At 37.0% G+C, this 17,401-nt stretch overlaps 1 protein-coding gene across 2 annotated transcripts in view; it reads right to left on the bottom strand.

Annotated features, from left to right (window-relative positions):
- Positions 1–687: 687 nt before the first annotated feature.
- YTHDF2 (YTH N6-methyladenosine RNA binding protein F2) overlaps positions 688–17,401 on the bottom strand; it is a 29,374-nt gene continuing 12,660 nt past the window's right edge. The window contains exon 5 of one of the 2 annotated variants that reach the window (XM_004377023.1): positions 688–1,541. In XM_004377023.1, coding sequence (XP_004377080.1) covers positions 1,518–1,541 — 24 coding nt within the window. In that variant the 3' untranslated portion in view covers positions 688–1,517. Of the gene's footprint in view, positions 1,542–3,225; positions 3,781–17,401 lie in introns of those variants that run through there. The other variant, XM_023732043.1, reaches the window with a different exon arrangement.

Consider the following 17,401-nt stretch of genomic DNA (forward strand, 5'->3'; position numbering starts at 1 on the left):
TTTACAGGCACCCTTGATTTAGTAGCCTGGGCTGTGTAGAATAGGATGGATAAGTCAACTGTAGACCAAAAAAATTGTCCAACAGTATCAAAACCCATTTTCAGAACCCTTTCTTATAGAAGTTTTCACACGCTCTCCAACTCTCTCTAATTGGGACATCTATAAGAGCTAAAAATCTTTAAGGCAAAGAAGCTTCCAAACTTTAGTAAATGAACCAGGGCGAACCAAATATTGTTATAAGATTCACAAAGACCCAAGCCCACTAGATTTTCTTGTTCTTGGAGATCTGCGTCCAACTGGAATCCTTATCTAGTAACCCATGCTTAGGATTAAACAATCTTGTTTATATCTCACTACATCCTTGATACAGAGCTCTAAGTGTTTCAAGCATAAGACATCCGGCCAGATTCTATGGAATTAGCACAGTGCCTGGCACCTAATAACACAAATATTTGTTGAATGGCTCTACCTTTTCTGGGAAGAATCCAGAAACAAACATCATGAATCCTGGCCCACCTTGCTCTGCAAAAGTCAGTTATCCAGCCCAAGCAAGCCTGAACTATTCCCTCTTAGTATAAACTTCCTAAAAATAGTTGCCATCTCACCTCTTCAAACTCCTTACACAATAATACTCCCAATCTTTTGTAAAATATAGCAGACTCAAATAATACTGAATGGTACTAGAAGTGATGCTCAACAGGATCTCACGTTTATTGAGAAGTGATTAATGGTAAAAAGAAAGGCAATGCCCTTTCCTCATTGGCTGAACAAGAAACTGAAGAAACATTCACTACACGTTTTACAATATTTTTCTTTTCCAAAATGCATTTCTGTAAACAAGTTTTTACCACTGTTCTTAGCTTTGAAATCAAATTAATCCTGACTTAATCAGTATAATGTACAAGAACAGAACATTTCTTAGGACTCCTAGTACTTTACTTTGAGTAACAAAGGGTCAGAGAAAATGAACCACCCTTAAAGACACAACCTTGGGTAACACTGTTAAATTCTCCTAGACAAAAATTCTTCATAAAAATGTTCTTCCAGTTCGGAAGGGAAAAACCAAATTACCACTTTCTGGGGTGGATGCCCAAAACCTTCGCAACTCAAGTGTTCTCCAAGTGCAAATGTCAAAATGGGGGGAGGAAAGGGTTTAAAAATTAGAGAAAAACTGTATGCACTTACGGACTTTAAAATCCGAAAAACATAGTAAAAAGACAAAAAAACAAAGCATTATGCTCTGAGATCACAACCAAAGCCAAAATAAAGGGGACATTTTCACCTAAACTACCTAGAGGGATTTTTTGTTTAGTTTTTTCTTTTTCTTTTTTTTTTTTTTTTCCATTTTCCAGTTAAGTCCTATGTCTTTTGTGAAATTCCAATACTTAAACTGCAAGTCTGCAATTGTCTCTGAAGTCAATGAAATTAATAAAAAAGTCCTAATTCTCTTGAAGGTCATTTTTTCCTCTTTAGGATATGCAGATGCAACCGTTGCTGCAGTCTGTGCAGAACTGCCTTTATTTCCCACGACCTTGACGTTCCTATAGAGGTAAGAAAAAAGTCAAAATGGTTAGTTAAAACTTATTGGAACACACATGCTTAAAAATTAAAACTTCACAGAATAACTCAATAAAAACTTAATTATTTGTGCAGAAAAGAATATTCCATACAATAAAAGCTGGCTTTTACCTGCTATATTTTTAAACCAAAGTATTAACACTCAAGCATCCCAATTAATACAAAATTTGTTTTCCTCTTATACTTGGTTTAGGCTAATAACTTGCCAGTCGGTAGAAATACAGGCCTAATGGAAATAGTACATCAATGGCCTGATGAAGGGAAACAGCATACATAGTACATAAGAAAAAAAGCCCTAAGAGTACTAGAGTCAGACTCACCTAAATTCAAATCCCTTATTAGTCCCAAGGCCTTGGACATTTTCACAGGCCTCAATTTTTTCACAGAGCTTGGGGAGAATTAATGAGCTGATGTACAGAAAGCCTCTAATCCATAGTAACCCAACAAGAAAACCTTTAGTTCAGTTCCTCTCCCCCTGGCAAAGACAAGGGGGTTAAAATCTAGCTAGAGGTGGATTTTGAAAATTGATTGCATACTTAGTATTCCTGAAATAAATCTAAATGCTCATTTTCCTGTATCATTCTTAAAACCCTTCATAAAGTTATCCTCATCAGCGTTCCATTTCACACACTACACCTCATGTATAGAATTTTTAAAAATGAATGACTCGATCCATAGCTTTTAAAAGCAGAAGCATTTAAGGAGTTAGGAACACACAGGCCTGCAACTTACACGATTCACTGATCTATTCGAGTAGCCACTTGCTCCCATCTATCCTATGGTAACTATGGTTCTGAAGTTACCTACTAAAGCCAATCCCTAAAATTAGCAACTACAATTTAAGGGCGTCCATATTCTGGGCACTGTATATTATAATGATCTTCACAACCACTGTGTAAGAACTGTATTATTCCTGCTCTAGAGAGAAACTCACCAACACACCAAGATTTGGGATATTATTTTAGAATTCACTTTAAATTTTTAAATAAAACAACAACCCATACATTAACTCCTATCTCTGGAAATCAATTTCAAGTCAAAAATAAGAAAAATAAAAGCAGCCCAACATAAGAGAGACCTCGAAAGTTTTGATGTTCCTGGGTGGTGGTACTGATTTTTTTTTTCCCTTGCTGTGTTTTCCCAAAATTTCAATAATGAATATATATAACAGGAAAATTACAGTTTAAAAAACCTTTGGATGGACCCCTGAAACTACTGCCCTGAGATAATCTTTAAACCTTAAACCAAAAATATCTCCTGAAGTCTTCTTGAAACCAAACAATAGTTTAGCTTGACTAGTAAAAAAACGTCTGCCTTGAACATTATGCTCTTTTAAGAACTATATGGGATGAAAGTGACAACAGCAACTCGAAAGATTAAATAGGAACCTCAGGGGGCAGTGACTTTATGTTAATGGGAAGGAACAACTCAGAAAAGGAGGGTGAGAGTGATTGCACAACTCAAAGCATGTAATCAATGTCACTAAATGGTACATGTAGAAACTGTTCAACTGGCTTATGTTTGCTGTGTATATTCTCAGTAACAACAGCCAGTAAATAAAATTATATATAAAAAATAAATAAAAAGAGGAGGTTGGTCAGGACAGGGTTCAACAACAACAAAAGAATGAAAAAAAAATCTTTGGAGTTGATCAAATAATAGTCTATATTAACATTTTTAAACTAGTCAAGCTTTCAATACCTTATTTCTCATATCCATTTTGAACTCATCACTTTGGTTTTGTCTTTCATAATCTAGATGAATACCATTTATCCAACTTCTGTTTACTGACCAACATCTATCTTTTGGTTTCAGGAAATCTAGAGTCTTCCGTGTGTTTGTGTCACCTGATTAAATCTTATTTCTATGCTTTTGAGTATTCCTTAACCACTGCAGCCTTCAAGGTCCTTTTCCTAAATCTGCATCCACTAAAGAAAACTAAATTGTATTCTGTCTTGTTTCATGTAAGATTAGTCCTAACTTTACAGTGGAGAACCAAACTAGACCAAAAGCTTCTAGAAAGCAAAGAACAAGTCTTTAACCTCACCCACAACCATTAGATAACATGTTAAGATTGATTTTTAAATGAAAAAGTCTATTACCTCTTATTTTAATGTAATATAACCCCGGAAGTACAAATTGTTCTGCTAGGTTAGAAAACCTGGACTCTGGATCACTCCTCTGCCAAATCCATTTTTTTCTCTAAGAAATAACACTTACATCAGCATGCTTAATAATAGTATTTAAAATACTTAGAAGAAATTCAAAAACAGCATTCTGTAATGGCACTTACTGCACTGTCTCATTTTTAAACACAAACTTTATCTTCTTTATGGTGATACTAAGTCCCACCAAGTACCGTGTTTAATTTTGCCTAAAATATAAAGTACAAAAATAAAGATTCCTGAATCTAAAATACACAATGATACCAAGAGGACAAGCATAAACTCTGTCCTAATGTAAACCTGTATGCCAAAAGACTTACTTTAAATGATGCAAATACACACAAGCAATGGCATTAGCTGCCTTAATCCCCTGATCAACATCAATAAGCACATGGATACAATTCAGCAAATTGACTAAACTGCCCTCCTATTTCCCTAGATAGTTTTAGTGTACACAAAGTAGCTTCTACATTTACAAATAATAAAGAAAACACTCATATTCACTTTACGTATTCACATTACACTATCTTGAAAAGTAAAATAAATGAATCAGGAACAATTTAAAATATTTTAAATGTTTCAAAAAATTTTAAATGGTTGTCCAAGATTTTTTTTATATTATCTTCACTTAAAAAAAAAAAAACAGCAATAGAGATTAGAAATGGAGTAATGAGTAGAATCCTACTTAAAGGGCCTCCCACTGCCAAATCTTCAACAATTTGAGCATTATATAACCATGTTTTTGTTAGGTGCCATCGAGCTGATTCCAACTCATAGCAACCCTACATCACAGAACAGAACTGCCCCATAGGGTTTCCTATGCTGTAATCTCTACAGAAGCAGATCACCAGGTTTTTTCTCCGGCAAAGTGGCTGGTGGGTTCAAACCACCAACCTTTCAGTTAGAAGCCAAGCGCTTAACCACTGCGCCACCAGGGCTCCTTTTACATAACTATACTAATAAGTAAACAACTATCACAATAATATCCAAATTAGGCAAGAATTATCAATGGATGCTAAAAGTAGAGGATGAAAAGTTGATGAGGAATAGAATATTTACATAGTCTCAAACTATCTTCCCACAAATTACCTATTAAAAGGGAAAAAAATATTAACTTTACAGTGCAGAACCTGGTGGACAACACCCTAAACAAGTGCTCAAAGTTAAATTACCAATAATGGCATAAAGAGACATCTTGTACCTCCTAATGTGTGATGCACTAAGGACACAACATCACTTATGTAGTATCCTGGCTAAAGCATAATCTGAAAGTACATAAAGAGGAAATCTTAGACAAACCCAAAATTGGTGACATTCTACAAAAAGAAATAGCATATACTCCTCAAACATGTCAATGTCATAAAAAATCAGGTGAGAGAGAAAGAAACTCTTGCAGATTAATGAAAACTAAATGCAATGAATGTTCCTAAACTAGAACCTGGACTCCCCCCACCCCAAAATGCTATCAAGAACATTATGATAACTGGCAAAATCTCAGTAAAATCTGTAGATTAGATAATGGTATTATGTCAATGTTACATGTTCTGATTTTGATAACTGTACTGTGCTTATGTAAGTGTATGTCCTTGTTCTTAGGAACTATACACCAAAATATTTAGGAGAAAGGGGCACAATGCCTGGAACTTACTCATAAATGATTCAGGAAAAAAAAAAATTATTACACACACACAGCCAAAGGGAATGATAAAGCAAATGTGGCAAAAGCGTTACAATGGTAAATCTGAGTGAAGAGTATATGGGAGTTCTTTGTACTATTTTTGAAATTTCTGTGATTTAAATAATTACAGAATAATATGAAATTATTTCAAAATAAAAAGTTAATAAAATGGGGGAAAAGAAAAATAATGTGACAGTTTTCATTGAAACCTTCTGCAAAAAAATTAGCTGCATTAAAAGTTATGTCTGGGGGCCAATGAGTTTCTGTTAATGATGGTAGAATAATTTGGAAAAGGACAGTGGTTAATGGTTGCACAATATGATGAATGTAACCAACATCACTGAATTATATATGAAAAAATTATTAAATTGGCAAATGTTATATATAGTTTTACCACAGTAAAAAAGGAAAAGTAAATGCACACCTATGTTCATTGCAGCATTATTCATAATAGTAAAAAGATGGAAACACCCTAAGTGCCCATCAACAGATGAACAGATAAATCTGGTAACATACATACAATGGAATACTATGCAACTATAAAGAAAAATGAGGAGTCTCCAAAATACAACATGGATGAATCTGGAGGACATTATGCTGAGTGAAATAAGTCAATCACAAAAAGACAAATTTGTATGGTCCACCAAGGGTAGGAGGGAGAAGATGGGAGAATCACTTTTAGACAGTAGACATTTGTTACTTTTCGTGATGGGTGAAGTCAGCACAATGTGACCAAGGTAAATAAAGACACTAAGAAGTAAACAAGAAATAACTTTGGTAAATGCTACCACATAAAAGTTTGCAACAGTAAAAACAACTAAAAAATATGTGTGTGGTTATGTTGGAAGATATGGATGCATACATGTGTATAGGAAGGCATATGAGAGTAAATGCATGTGCATATTATAGGTATTATCTATAGGCATATGAATATACATGTTTGTGTGTGCTGCATATATATTCACATACATGACAAACCACACAGGGGGCACAGTTATGGAGGCTTCCTAAACATATCCAAACAACTTGCAGGATTGGTTTACTGGGTTAAAAGGCTTGGAACCATAGTCTCGGGATAACTTAGTCGGCATAACATAGTTCAGAAAGATGATGTTCTACATCCTAATCTGGTGGTTAGCATCTGTGGTCTTAAAAGCTTGTGAGCGGCCATCTAAGACACAACTATTGGTCTCTGCTCATATGGAGCAAAAGAGAATGAAGGAAATCAAAGGCTCGAAGAAGAAACTAGCCCATGGAACTAATAGCGTACACAAACCACAGCCTCTTCTACCACTACTGACTGGTCTGACCAGGGACACAAGAGGGTCCCAGATAGAATGGTAGAAAAATGTAGAACAAAACTCAAATTCCTAAAAAAGGCCAACCTACTGGACCAATAGAGACTAGAGGAACCCCCAAGTCTATAGCCCTAAGATACTCTTTGAACTTGGAATTGGAGATACTTAGGCAGGTCACCTTTCAGCCAAATAATAGATTGGCTTATAAAATAAAACAGTATCACCCATGAGTAATGTGCTCCCTTAAACAATCAACTTTACAAGACCAAACGGTCAACATTTACCCAAAAGCAAAGCTGAGAAGGAAAGGAGGGGAAGGGAAGCTAGATCAATAGAAACAGAACAAAGAGAATGGAAATGATGAGAATGCTGACACATCATAAAAACTGTAACCAATGGCACAGAATAATTTGTATAAAAAATTTAAAAAAAAAAACCAAACCCATTGCCATTGAGTCAATTCCAACTCATAGCGACCCTACAGGACAGAGTAGAACTGCCCCATAGGGTTTCCAAGGAGTGCCTCGTGGATTCGAACTGCCAACCTTTCAGTTAGCAGCCATAGCTCTTAACCACTACACCACCAGGGTTAAAGACGAACCTAATTTGCCATCTAAACTTTCACCTAAAACACAGTATTACTTAAAACACACACACACACAGAGGACTACATAGGAAATTCTGCTTTCAAAACATTTAGAACATAAATTAGTATACAGCTTTAAAAATATTTTTAATAATAAATAAAACTTTTAAATCTGTTTATTTCCTTGGACCTACATACTAAACTATATGATGCTTGGTAAAGTAGAGGACCAACGAAAACAAGGGAAACACTCAATGAACTGGACTGACACAACAGCTGCAACAATGGACCAAGACTCAAACATACTAATGATCATTAAAGATGGCATAGGACCAGGCAACATTTCATTCTGTTATATACATAAGGTTGCTATGTCACCGTAAGTCTGAGCCGACTTGATGGCAACTGACAACACAACTGAAAGTTATTAAACATACACACACACAAAAAGTATGCCCAGCAGCTTTTACAAGTCTCTAAGAATAAGAAAAGAGACAGTGAAGGTTTCAACACAAGCATCATTATTTTAAATGATGTTTTAAATGATGATTTTAAATAATGTTAAAAACCATTATAACCTTTTAGGTGGGTTTCTATGAAAGTCTCTCTTACAGCAAGTTTTCTTTCACTTTTTTGATTATTTCCTATTACCATTGGGAAGAATTCCACTAAGTGCTTTGATAGTTTATGCCCAAAGGGCTTCACTTGTAGACCGGCTGTATTTATTGACATTTTTAAAATCAAACAATCTTACCTGGTCATATTTAATAAAGAAAAATCAAGGGGAGAAAAAAAGGAGAAAGATGATGGATATAAAATAAAAGGCGCAGGAAGAACAAATTCCATTGGGTCCAAGTCCCAGCCAGAATCCCCGTAAGCACAACATACACTTGTGTCTTGTTGGACACATCAGTCCTTATAAATGAAGATGCTGCTGATTCATCATAGGAATGGGAAGTGGTGTGGTAAGTTGGTTTCCCCCAGTACTGTTACGTGGAGCCTGCCTGCCACTCTTTTTATTTTGTGTTCCTAGAGCCATGTGCAAGACAGTAACGGTATGCAGTCTTGAGAAAAGCCACAGTTAGATATGTGGTAGAAGGAGGCTCTGGCATTGCAAAGAGGGAAACAGATTCTCAAGCGCAAACACGAAATTCAATATAAAGTCCAGTTAACCAGAAAACAACCTAAATGCTGTAAGAAAAGGAAGAGGCATTCCTGAAGTTTGAGGATACTGTGATGGCTATAAACAAAGAGTACAGGAAAACAGCACAGCAAGATCTAAATGAATTCAAGCCCCACCCTCACCCCCACCCCCAAATTCTCACTAGGACATTCATCCCTTGTCTTTTTATCAGCCCACAATCCCAAAGGGAACAAAGAAGGGACTAAAAAAAAGTCATAAGAAATAAAGATAAATTTAAAGATATTAACTAAGACAGAATAAACCAGGGGAAGACATTTCTAGCCCTCGACAGCTGACTGTGGCTTAAATAACTGGAGGTAACATCACCCACAACCTCTATCCATCAACCCGGCCCCAACCCCTCCCCACTTTAAAACTATGACTACAAAAAACAAGACTTGGTCTTTAGAGGAAATATTCTAAAATCCACAAGGTGGCAATGTTACTTAAAATCTGCACAAATGCAATCTCTTCATTTAGTACATATTCTTCTATTTAGCTTAACATTCTCCTTTCTCATACCGTCCCTCTCTCCCTCTACTTTGAACTGGGCCATAAAACACAACTGAGGCATTTCATATTTGTTTGTTGGAATTAGTTTTCTTACTAACTTTAAAATCTGATAAATGTTTATCTATTCTTCTCTCAAATTAATTTATATAGCCCTGAACTAATTTTTCCTATGCCTCATAAGCTTTGATAGGGAAAAAAACACAGAAGTTTAAAACACCCGGTTGAAAATACAGAATACTTAGATAGGTTAACATGAAAAACTATGATTATACTAAAGCCATTTCCATTGCTTTATATGGTTTATAAACAAATTTATAGTCTCCAGTTCTGTGAATGAGGAGAGTTAAATGAGTCTAATGGCAGAAAGACTAAGACATATCTATATAGATGTGTCTGTATATACATACATCAGATATATATATACACACACACATGCAAGCCAAAAAAAATTAATATTATGCCTTCCACAGGTGAGGAAACAAAATATTTTTTATTAGCTCTCCAATTTAAAGCAGAATTGTAATATTTTATTAAAAATATCTCCTATCTTCTCACCCTCTTGAGTTTTTCTGAGTGCAGAATGGGCATTCAGTTGGACTGAATTCCTACGAACTAGACTAGAACACCAGGATGAAATAAATGCATAAGCTAATAAACTTTCCTCCCAACTTTTCCAAGACTTTTAATAAGAAGCTAAACTCCTAGACACATTTCACTAAAAGGATCAGAAGTAAAAAGCATGGATAATCCACTATTTTCAGTCTGTGAATAAATCTGACTAGTAATTCCTCAAGTGAGAACAAAGAGCAAGATAAATAGATAAATTAAGATTTTTTAGTGTGGCTAAAAGTAAAATTTAAAAACACTAGTTTCAAACCAGAGCCCTGGTGGCGCAGTGGTTAAGACCTTGGCTACTAACCAAAAGGTCCACAGTTCAAATCCACCAGCCGCTCCTTGGAAATCCTGTGGGGCAGTTCTACTCAGTCCTATAGGGTCGCTATGAGTCAGAATCAATTCCACGGCAATGGGTTTGGTTTTTTGTTTCAAACCAAATGAAATGGTTTGCCTGACTTGACTAATCTCAGAACCATTCCTTGGCTCCCCAGTAAGAAAGAACTACATTTGAGTTGAAACTAATTTCACAACAAAACCAATTTCTCCTCTAACACTTCAGCAAAACTGAATTTGGCTGGTATTATCATAACTGTATTAGAATACAATTAAGTAATGTTTTTGATAGTTTGTCAAGGCCTCCCATGCCCAACACAGATATTCTGCATCCAACAGGTAAATTCAGAAAAAATAAACTAATCATTAGTTAAGTTTTCTAGCTATTTGATAAATGATATTCTCCTCCAGCTCTACCTTCAAAAATTTCCAGAGTCTGACCATCCTCAACACCTCCATCTCTCCTTAACTTTGCCATAGCCTCTTAATTATCTTCCTCCTTTCACTCCTGAGCCCTCCACAGTCCATTCCAAGGATTGGCCCCCAAAATGGAAACTTAGTAGCACTATGAAGTATCATGCCAAAAGTTACTAACTTGACTGATCCAAAGTAAACAAAAAGGAGTGTGTGTGTGTGTATGCTTGAGACTGGGGAGCACAATAATCATTCATAAAAGAGCGATGTGTAAACACTTCATTTACATATAGATATAATTCTCCTAACAAACAGATGAGGTATGTTCCCTGTTTTTAGAAAATACTAAGGCTCAATGACAACAGTGACAGTGGCAGATATAAAACCAGGTCTGGCTCCTGAGTCCCTAATCTTTCCACTACATATATACTATGTTAACAAGACCATGAAATCCATGATTCATGTTCTATCAATAATATCAACCTAATATATATATATAAATCTCAAAAGTCCTACCATATGTGTGATATACTTAATAAAATAATCCCCTACTACCCACCAAAAACCTGCTCATCTTTTTTTTTTTTTTAAAAAAAAAAAAAAGCCTCACAGACACATCCAAACTCCCTGAGGGACCGAGTTACTGGGCTGAGGGCTGGGGACCATGGTCTTGGGGGACATCTAGCTCAACTGGCATAACATAGTTTATAAAGAAAATGTTCTATATCTGATTCTGGTGAGTAGTGTGTCTGGCGTCTTGAGAAAAGCCTGTGAGCAGCCATCTAAGATACATCTACTGGTCCCATCCCAGCTGGAGCAAAGGAGAATGAAGAAAACCAAAGACACAAGGGAAAGATTAATCCAAAGGGCTAATGGACCACAACTACCACAACCTCCACCAGACTGAGCCCAGAACAACTAGATAGTGCCCAGCTACCACCAGTGACTGCTCTGACAGGGATCACAATACAGGGTCCCAGACAACGCAGGAGAAAAATGTAGAACAAAATTCAAAATTCACCAAGGACAAAAAAACCAGACTCGCTGGTATGAGGGAGACTGAAGAAACCCCAAGAGCACACCCCTCGGACACCCTTTTAACTCAGTACTGAAGTCACTCCCGAAGTTCACCCTTCAACAAAATATTAGACAAGTCTATAGCGCGAACAATAACACACATGAGGAATGTGCTTCATAGTTCAATCTTGTATACAAGACTAACTGGGCACACCAGCCCAAGAGCAAAGACAAAAAGGCAGGAAGAAACAGGAAAACTGGACAAATGGAAACAGGGAATCCGCGGTGGAGAAGGTGAGAATGTTGACACATCTCAGGGTTGGCATTCGGTGTCATAAAAACAATTTGTGTACGAATTGTTTAATGAGAAATTAATTGCTCTGTAAACTTTCACCTAAAGCACAATGAAAGATAAAACTGCTTTTTAACATCTTGGTTTGGGTAACTTCAAGATGGCTAGAGGCCATTAATCTTCTAGCTTTAAAAGACAAATGTGAAGATGCAGCATACATAATAGAACAATGAAGGCTTTGGAGCAAGACAAACCTGTGTTCAAATTCCAGTTCTACTACTTACTAGCTGGTAATGTTGGCAAAGTTATCTTTTTTGAATCTCAATTCCCTGTTAAATGCATACAGTTTTAACTATTTTACAATATTACTGCCAGAATCAGAGATATGAAAACCACCTGATATATAAACCAAACCAAGCCCATTGCCTTCAAGTGGATTCCGACTCACAGCGACTCTACAGGACAGGGAGGAATTGCCCCACAGGGTTTACAAGGAGCAGCTGGTAGATTGGAACTGCTGACCTTTTGGTTAGCAGCCAAGCTCTTAACCACTACGCCACAAGGGCTCTGCCTGATATACAGATGTCCAAAAATGGTTACAAAAATGGGGGAAATACCTATACCGTTAGGTAAAAAAGAAAAGCAAAATAAAATAAATACTATATACAATATAATTATAATGCATATACACTTGTGTAGGTGAAGATGAGAAGAAGAATGTCAAAATGAAAAACAGTTACATCAGAGTAGAAGGATTATGGGCGATATTTCAGTTTCTACATTTTTATAATCTGCCTGTATTTTACAATGAAAATCAAATGCAAAATATAAAAATATCCATATAAAATTTGCACACTGCAAATTTTTTTTTACATGCAAATACTAACAGCTCTGCTCTGATTAACAAAAAAAGCTCACGTTAAGTCAAAAGCATATGTAAGTCTATCTTTTCTAAATGGCTTCATGTATTATACAAGTGATGTGGCCAAAGTCTGAACTCTGACATATTCAGTAGGGAGACTACTGAACACCTCCTAAGACCCACCAGAAACAACAGCAAGTAAGAGTGTAAATGAGTTGAAAAAAAGACTAACTGCCTGCCCCTTCCTTCTCCTCTCCATATCCAACAGCCCAAACTTGGGGTTTAGCCATTTTTCTTTCTTCATCTTTCCATTATCTTTTCCTACCCATCTTTCCAGACTCAACTCAAATCCAGTTTCTTCCATGAAAACTTTCTGTTGGGTCTAGACGTAACTAGTCTTGCCGTTCTTTTCTTTTGTACTTGATCTTGTGCTGTAAGTTAATATACACTGTCCTATACTGTTTCATTTATGACATCATGTCATAATTCCTTGGTATCTTCTCTCTGTGGCTAAATGAAGTTAAATCAATTCAACTGAAAAGCATTAGGACATTATTTATTAGTCTAATTGTTAGAATTTGGTCCAAAGGAGGTGGCAACATGGCAACATGATGCTGCCATGTAAGCCCAAGTTACCTGTTTCTGTGGAGAAGAAAGGCAGAAGGGATGATCTGAGCTGCCACACTCAAATCTTTCTGCTTGCTCATTTGTAGACTTGTAGGATTCATTGGTAAAGATAGAAAAGCAAGAAGCAATCAACTGTGTTTACCCTAATTCAGGGAACAGAGCTTTTTCTCCTCTACATGAAACTCCAGAATAGCTACAGGAAACAGTACTTTATCATACTGTCCCTTAACTAGGGCAGTCAAAGCCAATGCTGTAGGCTACCTTTCCTCCTGTGAGCTATGTCCTTCCTCATCCCCTCCTCCCAGGATTAAATAACCCAACACACCCACAAGAGATAGTCTAACAGGCAGAATCCTCACACTTCTCCAATTCCAAAACAGATTCCCCAACCCTAACATCAACGCACCATCATTACCCCACCTTAAAAATATGTGTCAACCAGTGGGTTTCAAATTATGCTTCCTACAGGAGACGCTTCAGAGATCTCCCAGGGGAAAAGGGGGTTGATCATGAAGTTAGCCATTCAGGAGGTTCTGCACAAGGTTTTGTCGGGGTGGGGGCAGGGGAGGAAGAATTCTACTGCTAACCCATCTGACAAACTGTTATGGAACTAATATATCTTTACTTCCGTAGGCAAGCAGAGTGGCTCTGAGTAGTTTTTGGTTTAAACCATTCATGGTAGCTACTAAATGATTCTAGAATTGCTAACTAGCCCTTGTCCCACAAATGTTTAAGTTCTGAAAAACAGGCAGTCCCCTCTGGGTCAATCTTTAGCCACAGCAAAAGCAGAGTAATGATATTCTAAATGCCCAACCGTATTTCAGACATTTTTATATGGTCTTACTTACCAAAACTGGTCTTACTTCCCTAAATACATCTCTTTAAGGCTTGGAACAGACAGCTTGGAATATACTGAGATGGTTTGGGGGTAGGGACAAATGCAGAAGTGTGTAGAGACCAAAATCTTTAAACCTCTAACAGCAACGCAATCTCATATTGCTTTTATTCAACAGAAATCAGTTGGCATTTTCAGTCATCTGGTGCCTCTCTGCAGCCTCTGAATAAGCTATTTCCTATTTCTTGAGGCTCTCTTCAAGATATAATAACCCTTACCTCGTTCTCTTTCTAAAGCTCACACTACTTCCTCTCAATCTCTTAGCTTCCTCGTTAACCCATTCTTGAAATTTTGGTATTTGAGGGTTCTTTTTTGGTCATCTCTTCTCATGCTACAAGAGCCAAACACACTACAGGGTTAAAATACCAGCTCTGCTTTCTTAGCCCGTGTGACTGCAAGTTATTTTACTCTTTCCTGTGCCTCAGTGTCTTAACCTGTAAAACTGAGACAACTGCACCTACTTTTGCAAGGATGTGAGAATTAAATGAAAATGTATGTAAAAATATGTATTCAGAACAGACAGCCATATGTCAGACACTGTACAGAACATTTAATAATTGTTAGATATCCTGTCTCACAAAGTCCCCCTAAACACACTATTTCCAGCCTCCAAATCCTAACCCCTACCTGCTGCACCTCTCATATTCTCTAACTTTTTATAACTAGTCAGCAAATCAAGAAGCTCTGGTGGCAAAGTGGTTAAGCACTCGGCTGCTAACCAAAAGGTCAGTGGTTCAAACCCACCAGCTGCTCCATCGGAGAAAGATGTGGTAGTCTGCTTCCATAAAGATTTACGGCCTTGGAAACCCTATGGGGCAGTTCTACTCTGTCCTACAGGGTTGCTATGAATCGACTCGATGGCAGTAGGTTTGAGGTTTTTTTGTTTTGTTTAGTCAGTAAATTTGTCTACTACATTCTCGAAATTCAACTTTCCCATTCTCATTGTTTTGGTTCAGGGCCTTTTTCTCCCAGACATTATTTAAGCCTTTCATTTGATCTCTGAACCATCTACCTACCTTGCTTCATACAACAGATAAGTATTTATTTCCCCAGGTATAAAGATGAAATACTTACCTCATAGGGCTGTTGTGGGAATTCAAGTAAGACTATGAAAGTGCCTAAAGTCCCTGGATGGAGCATACAGTTTGCGCTCAAATACTAACCTAAAGCTTGGCAGTTCAAACCCACCCAGCTGGGCTGCAGAAGAAAGGTCTGGTGATCTGTTAATTACAGCCAAGAAAACCCTATGAAGCAGTTCTACTGTTTTTAACACATGGGTTCACCATGAGTAGGAATCGAGTTGACGGTAATGAGTTTTGTTTTATGAAAGTGCCTAGCATGGTGTTCAATAAGTGTTTCATTCTTCCCATCCTCTGTACTGTCACTCCCTAATCAACTACTCCTCTCAACACTCCACTAAACACAAAAGTATAGGATAAAAATCCAAAACGCTTCATATACTGGGCCTAACCAACCTCTCCAGCTTTATCACTTACCATTCTATAACACATTAAACTTGTCATCGTTCTGAAAACATACCATAAGCTGTATCAGAAGATCATGCTTTTGAACATGTCTCCTCTTCCTAAAATGCCTTACTCCCCACTTTTCTATATGGCAAACTCCATGTATCAAACAGTGGTCCATGGGCTTTGGGGTTAGAGACTGAATGGCTCTCTGAATGAAGTTCCTATTATGAATGTTGGTATTTTCATCGATGTTAGTAAGGTGAATACAAAACAAAGATATGTCAGAACTTCTTCATCAATGATCTGAGCAACTTTTTGGATAAATCAGATAATTTCCAAATACTAAAAGAATATTTCTTCAGATTTTTGTGTTATTCACAAAACATAACAGCTACAAACATGATACCCTTTTAAGTTTAATCTGCATTAATATTTCCTCCATCACTTCAAGTCTAGACAATCAATAAATCAAGCCCCAAAAAATCATTTGCCAATTTCCACAGTCTAAGTAACATGGATGGTTTCAAACTACCAACGTGGTATCACTGAATGTGGGGTTGACAAGAGATGTGCAGTAGCACAATATTATACATTGATACGACAAATATAAATAACCTCAAGAGTGATGACTTTCGATATTTATTACCTTCCAGTAGCAAAAAAAAGTTGCCATCGAGTTAATTCTTACTCACGGTGACCCCATGTGTTACAAAGTAGGACTGTGCTCCATAGGGTTTAAGGCTGTGACCCTTCAGAAGCAGAGTGCCAGGCCTTTTTTCCGAGGCACCTCTGGGTGGGTTCGAACAATCAACCATCTGCACCACCCAAGGACTCTGTCCTTTTAATACAATGGTATTTAATTGAAAGTTTATGGAATTTAATTGTAATTTGTAATATTACAAATTATAGTCTATCATAATGTAATTTAAATACAAATACATTTAAGGGAATGTATTTAATTCTAAGTTGATATAATTTGTTTAATAATGACTATGTTTAACCATCAGCTTGCTAAAATTTCTTGAGAGCTAAATAGCTGGCTCACAGCTAGCCAGCTTCAGAACCTCATGGGAAAGACTTATGCCAAACCACACACACCCACACCCATGCACACAGCCAAACCCGTTGCCATCGAGTCGATTCTGACTCACATGAGTTATGCCAAATAGCACTATATACTGTTTAAGAATTCATACATCGCATCGCAAAAAGGAGCCCTGGTGATGAAGCGGTAAAGCACTAGGTTGCTAACCAATAGGCTGACAGTTCGAACCCACCAGCTGCTCCACGGGAGTAAGATGTGGCAGTCTGCTTCTGTAAAGATTATAGCCTTGGAAACCCTAAGGGGCAGTTTTACTGTCCTACAGGACCACTATGAGTTGGAATCAACTCAACAGCAATGGGTTATGTTGAAATACCAACTCCACCATTTATTAGTTATGAGACCCTGGACAAATAACCTTTCTGAGGCTGCTTCCTCATCTGAAATATGAGATGACAGTTATCAGATGAGACAGCTAAAATTTTATGTACACTGTGTGCCAGGCACTGTGTTATTACGTGAGTGCTTATTACTCTATTATTACTGATTCTATTTGACAAGGTTCAAATGTTATCTCCTCCATGAAGCCTTCCTTAAGTTCACCAAATTAATCACTCTTCTCTAAAATGCAAAAAAATGCCTTCAATTCTCTATTACAGCTCTCATCCCATATTTTATCCATTTTGTTATCTTCCTAACAACACTGCCCCCATGGCAAGGACGGTGTCTCATTTATCTGTTCCGTCTCAGCAATTAACACAAACATTTTGTTGAAAGATGGATACAAGGAACATAGTACAAAGATTCAAATTCAGTGTCATTTATTCTCTTCTA

Source organism: Trichechus manatus, unplaced genomic scaffold (assembly GCF_000243295.1).
Source record: "Trichechus manatus latirostris isolate Lorelei unplaced genomic scaffold, TriManLat1.0 scaffold00048, whole genome shotgun sequence".
NCBI lineage: Eukaryota > Metazoa > Chordata > Mammalia > Sirenia > Trichechidae > Trichechus > Trichechus manatus.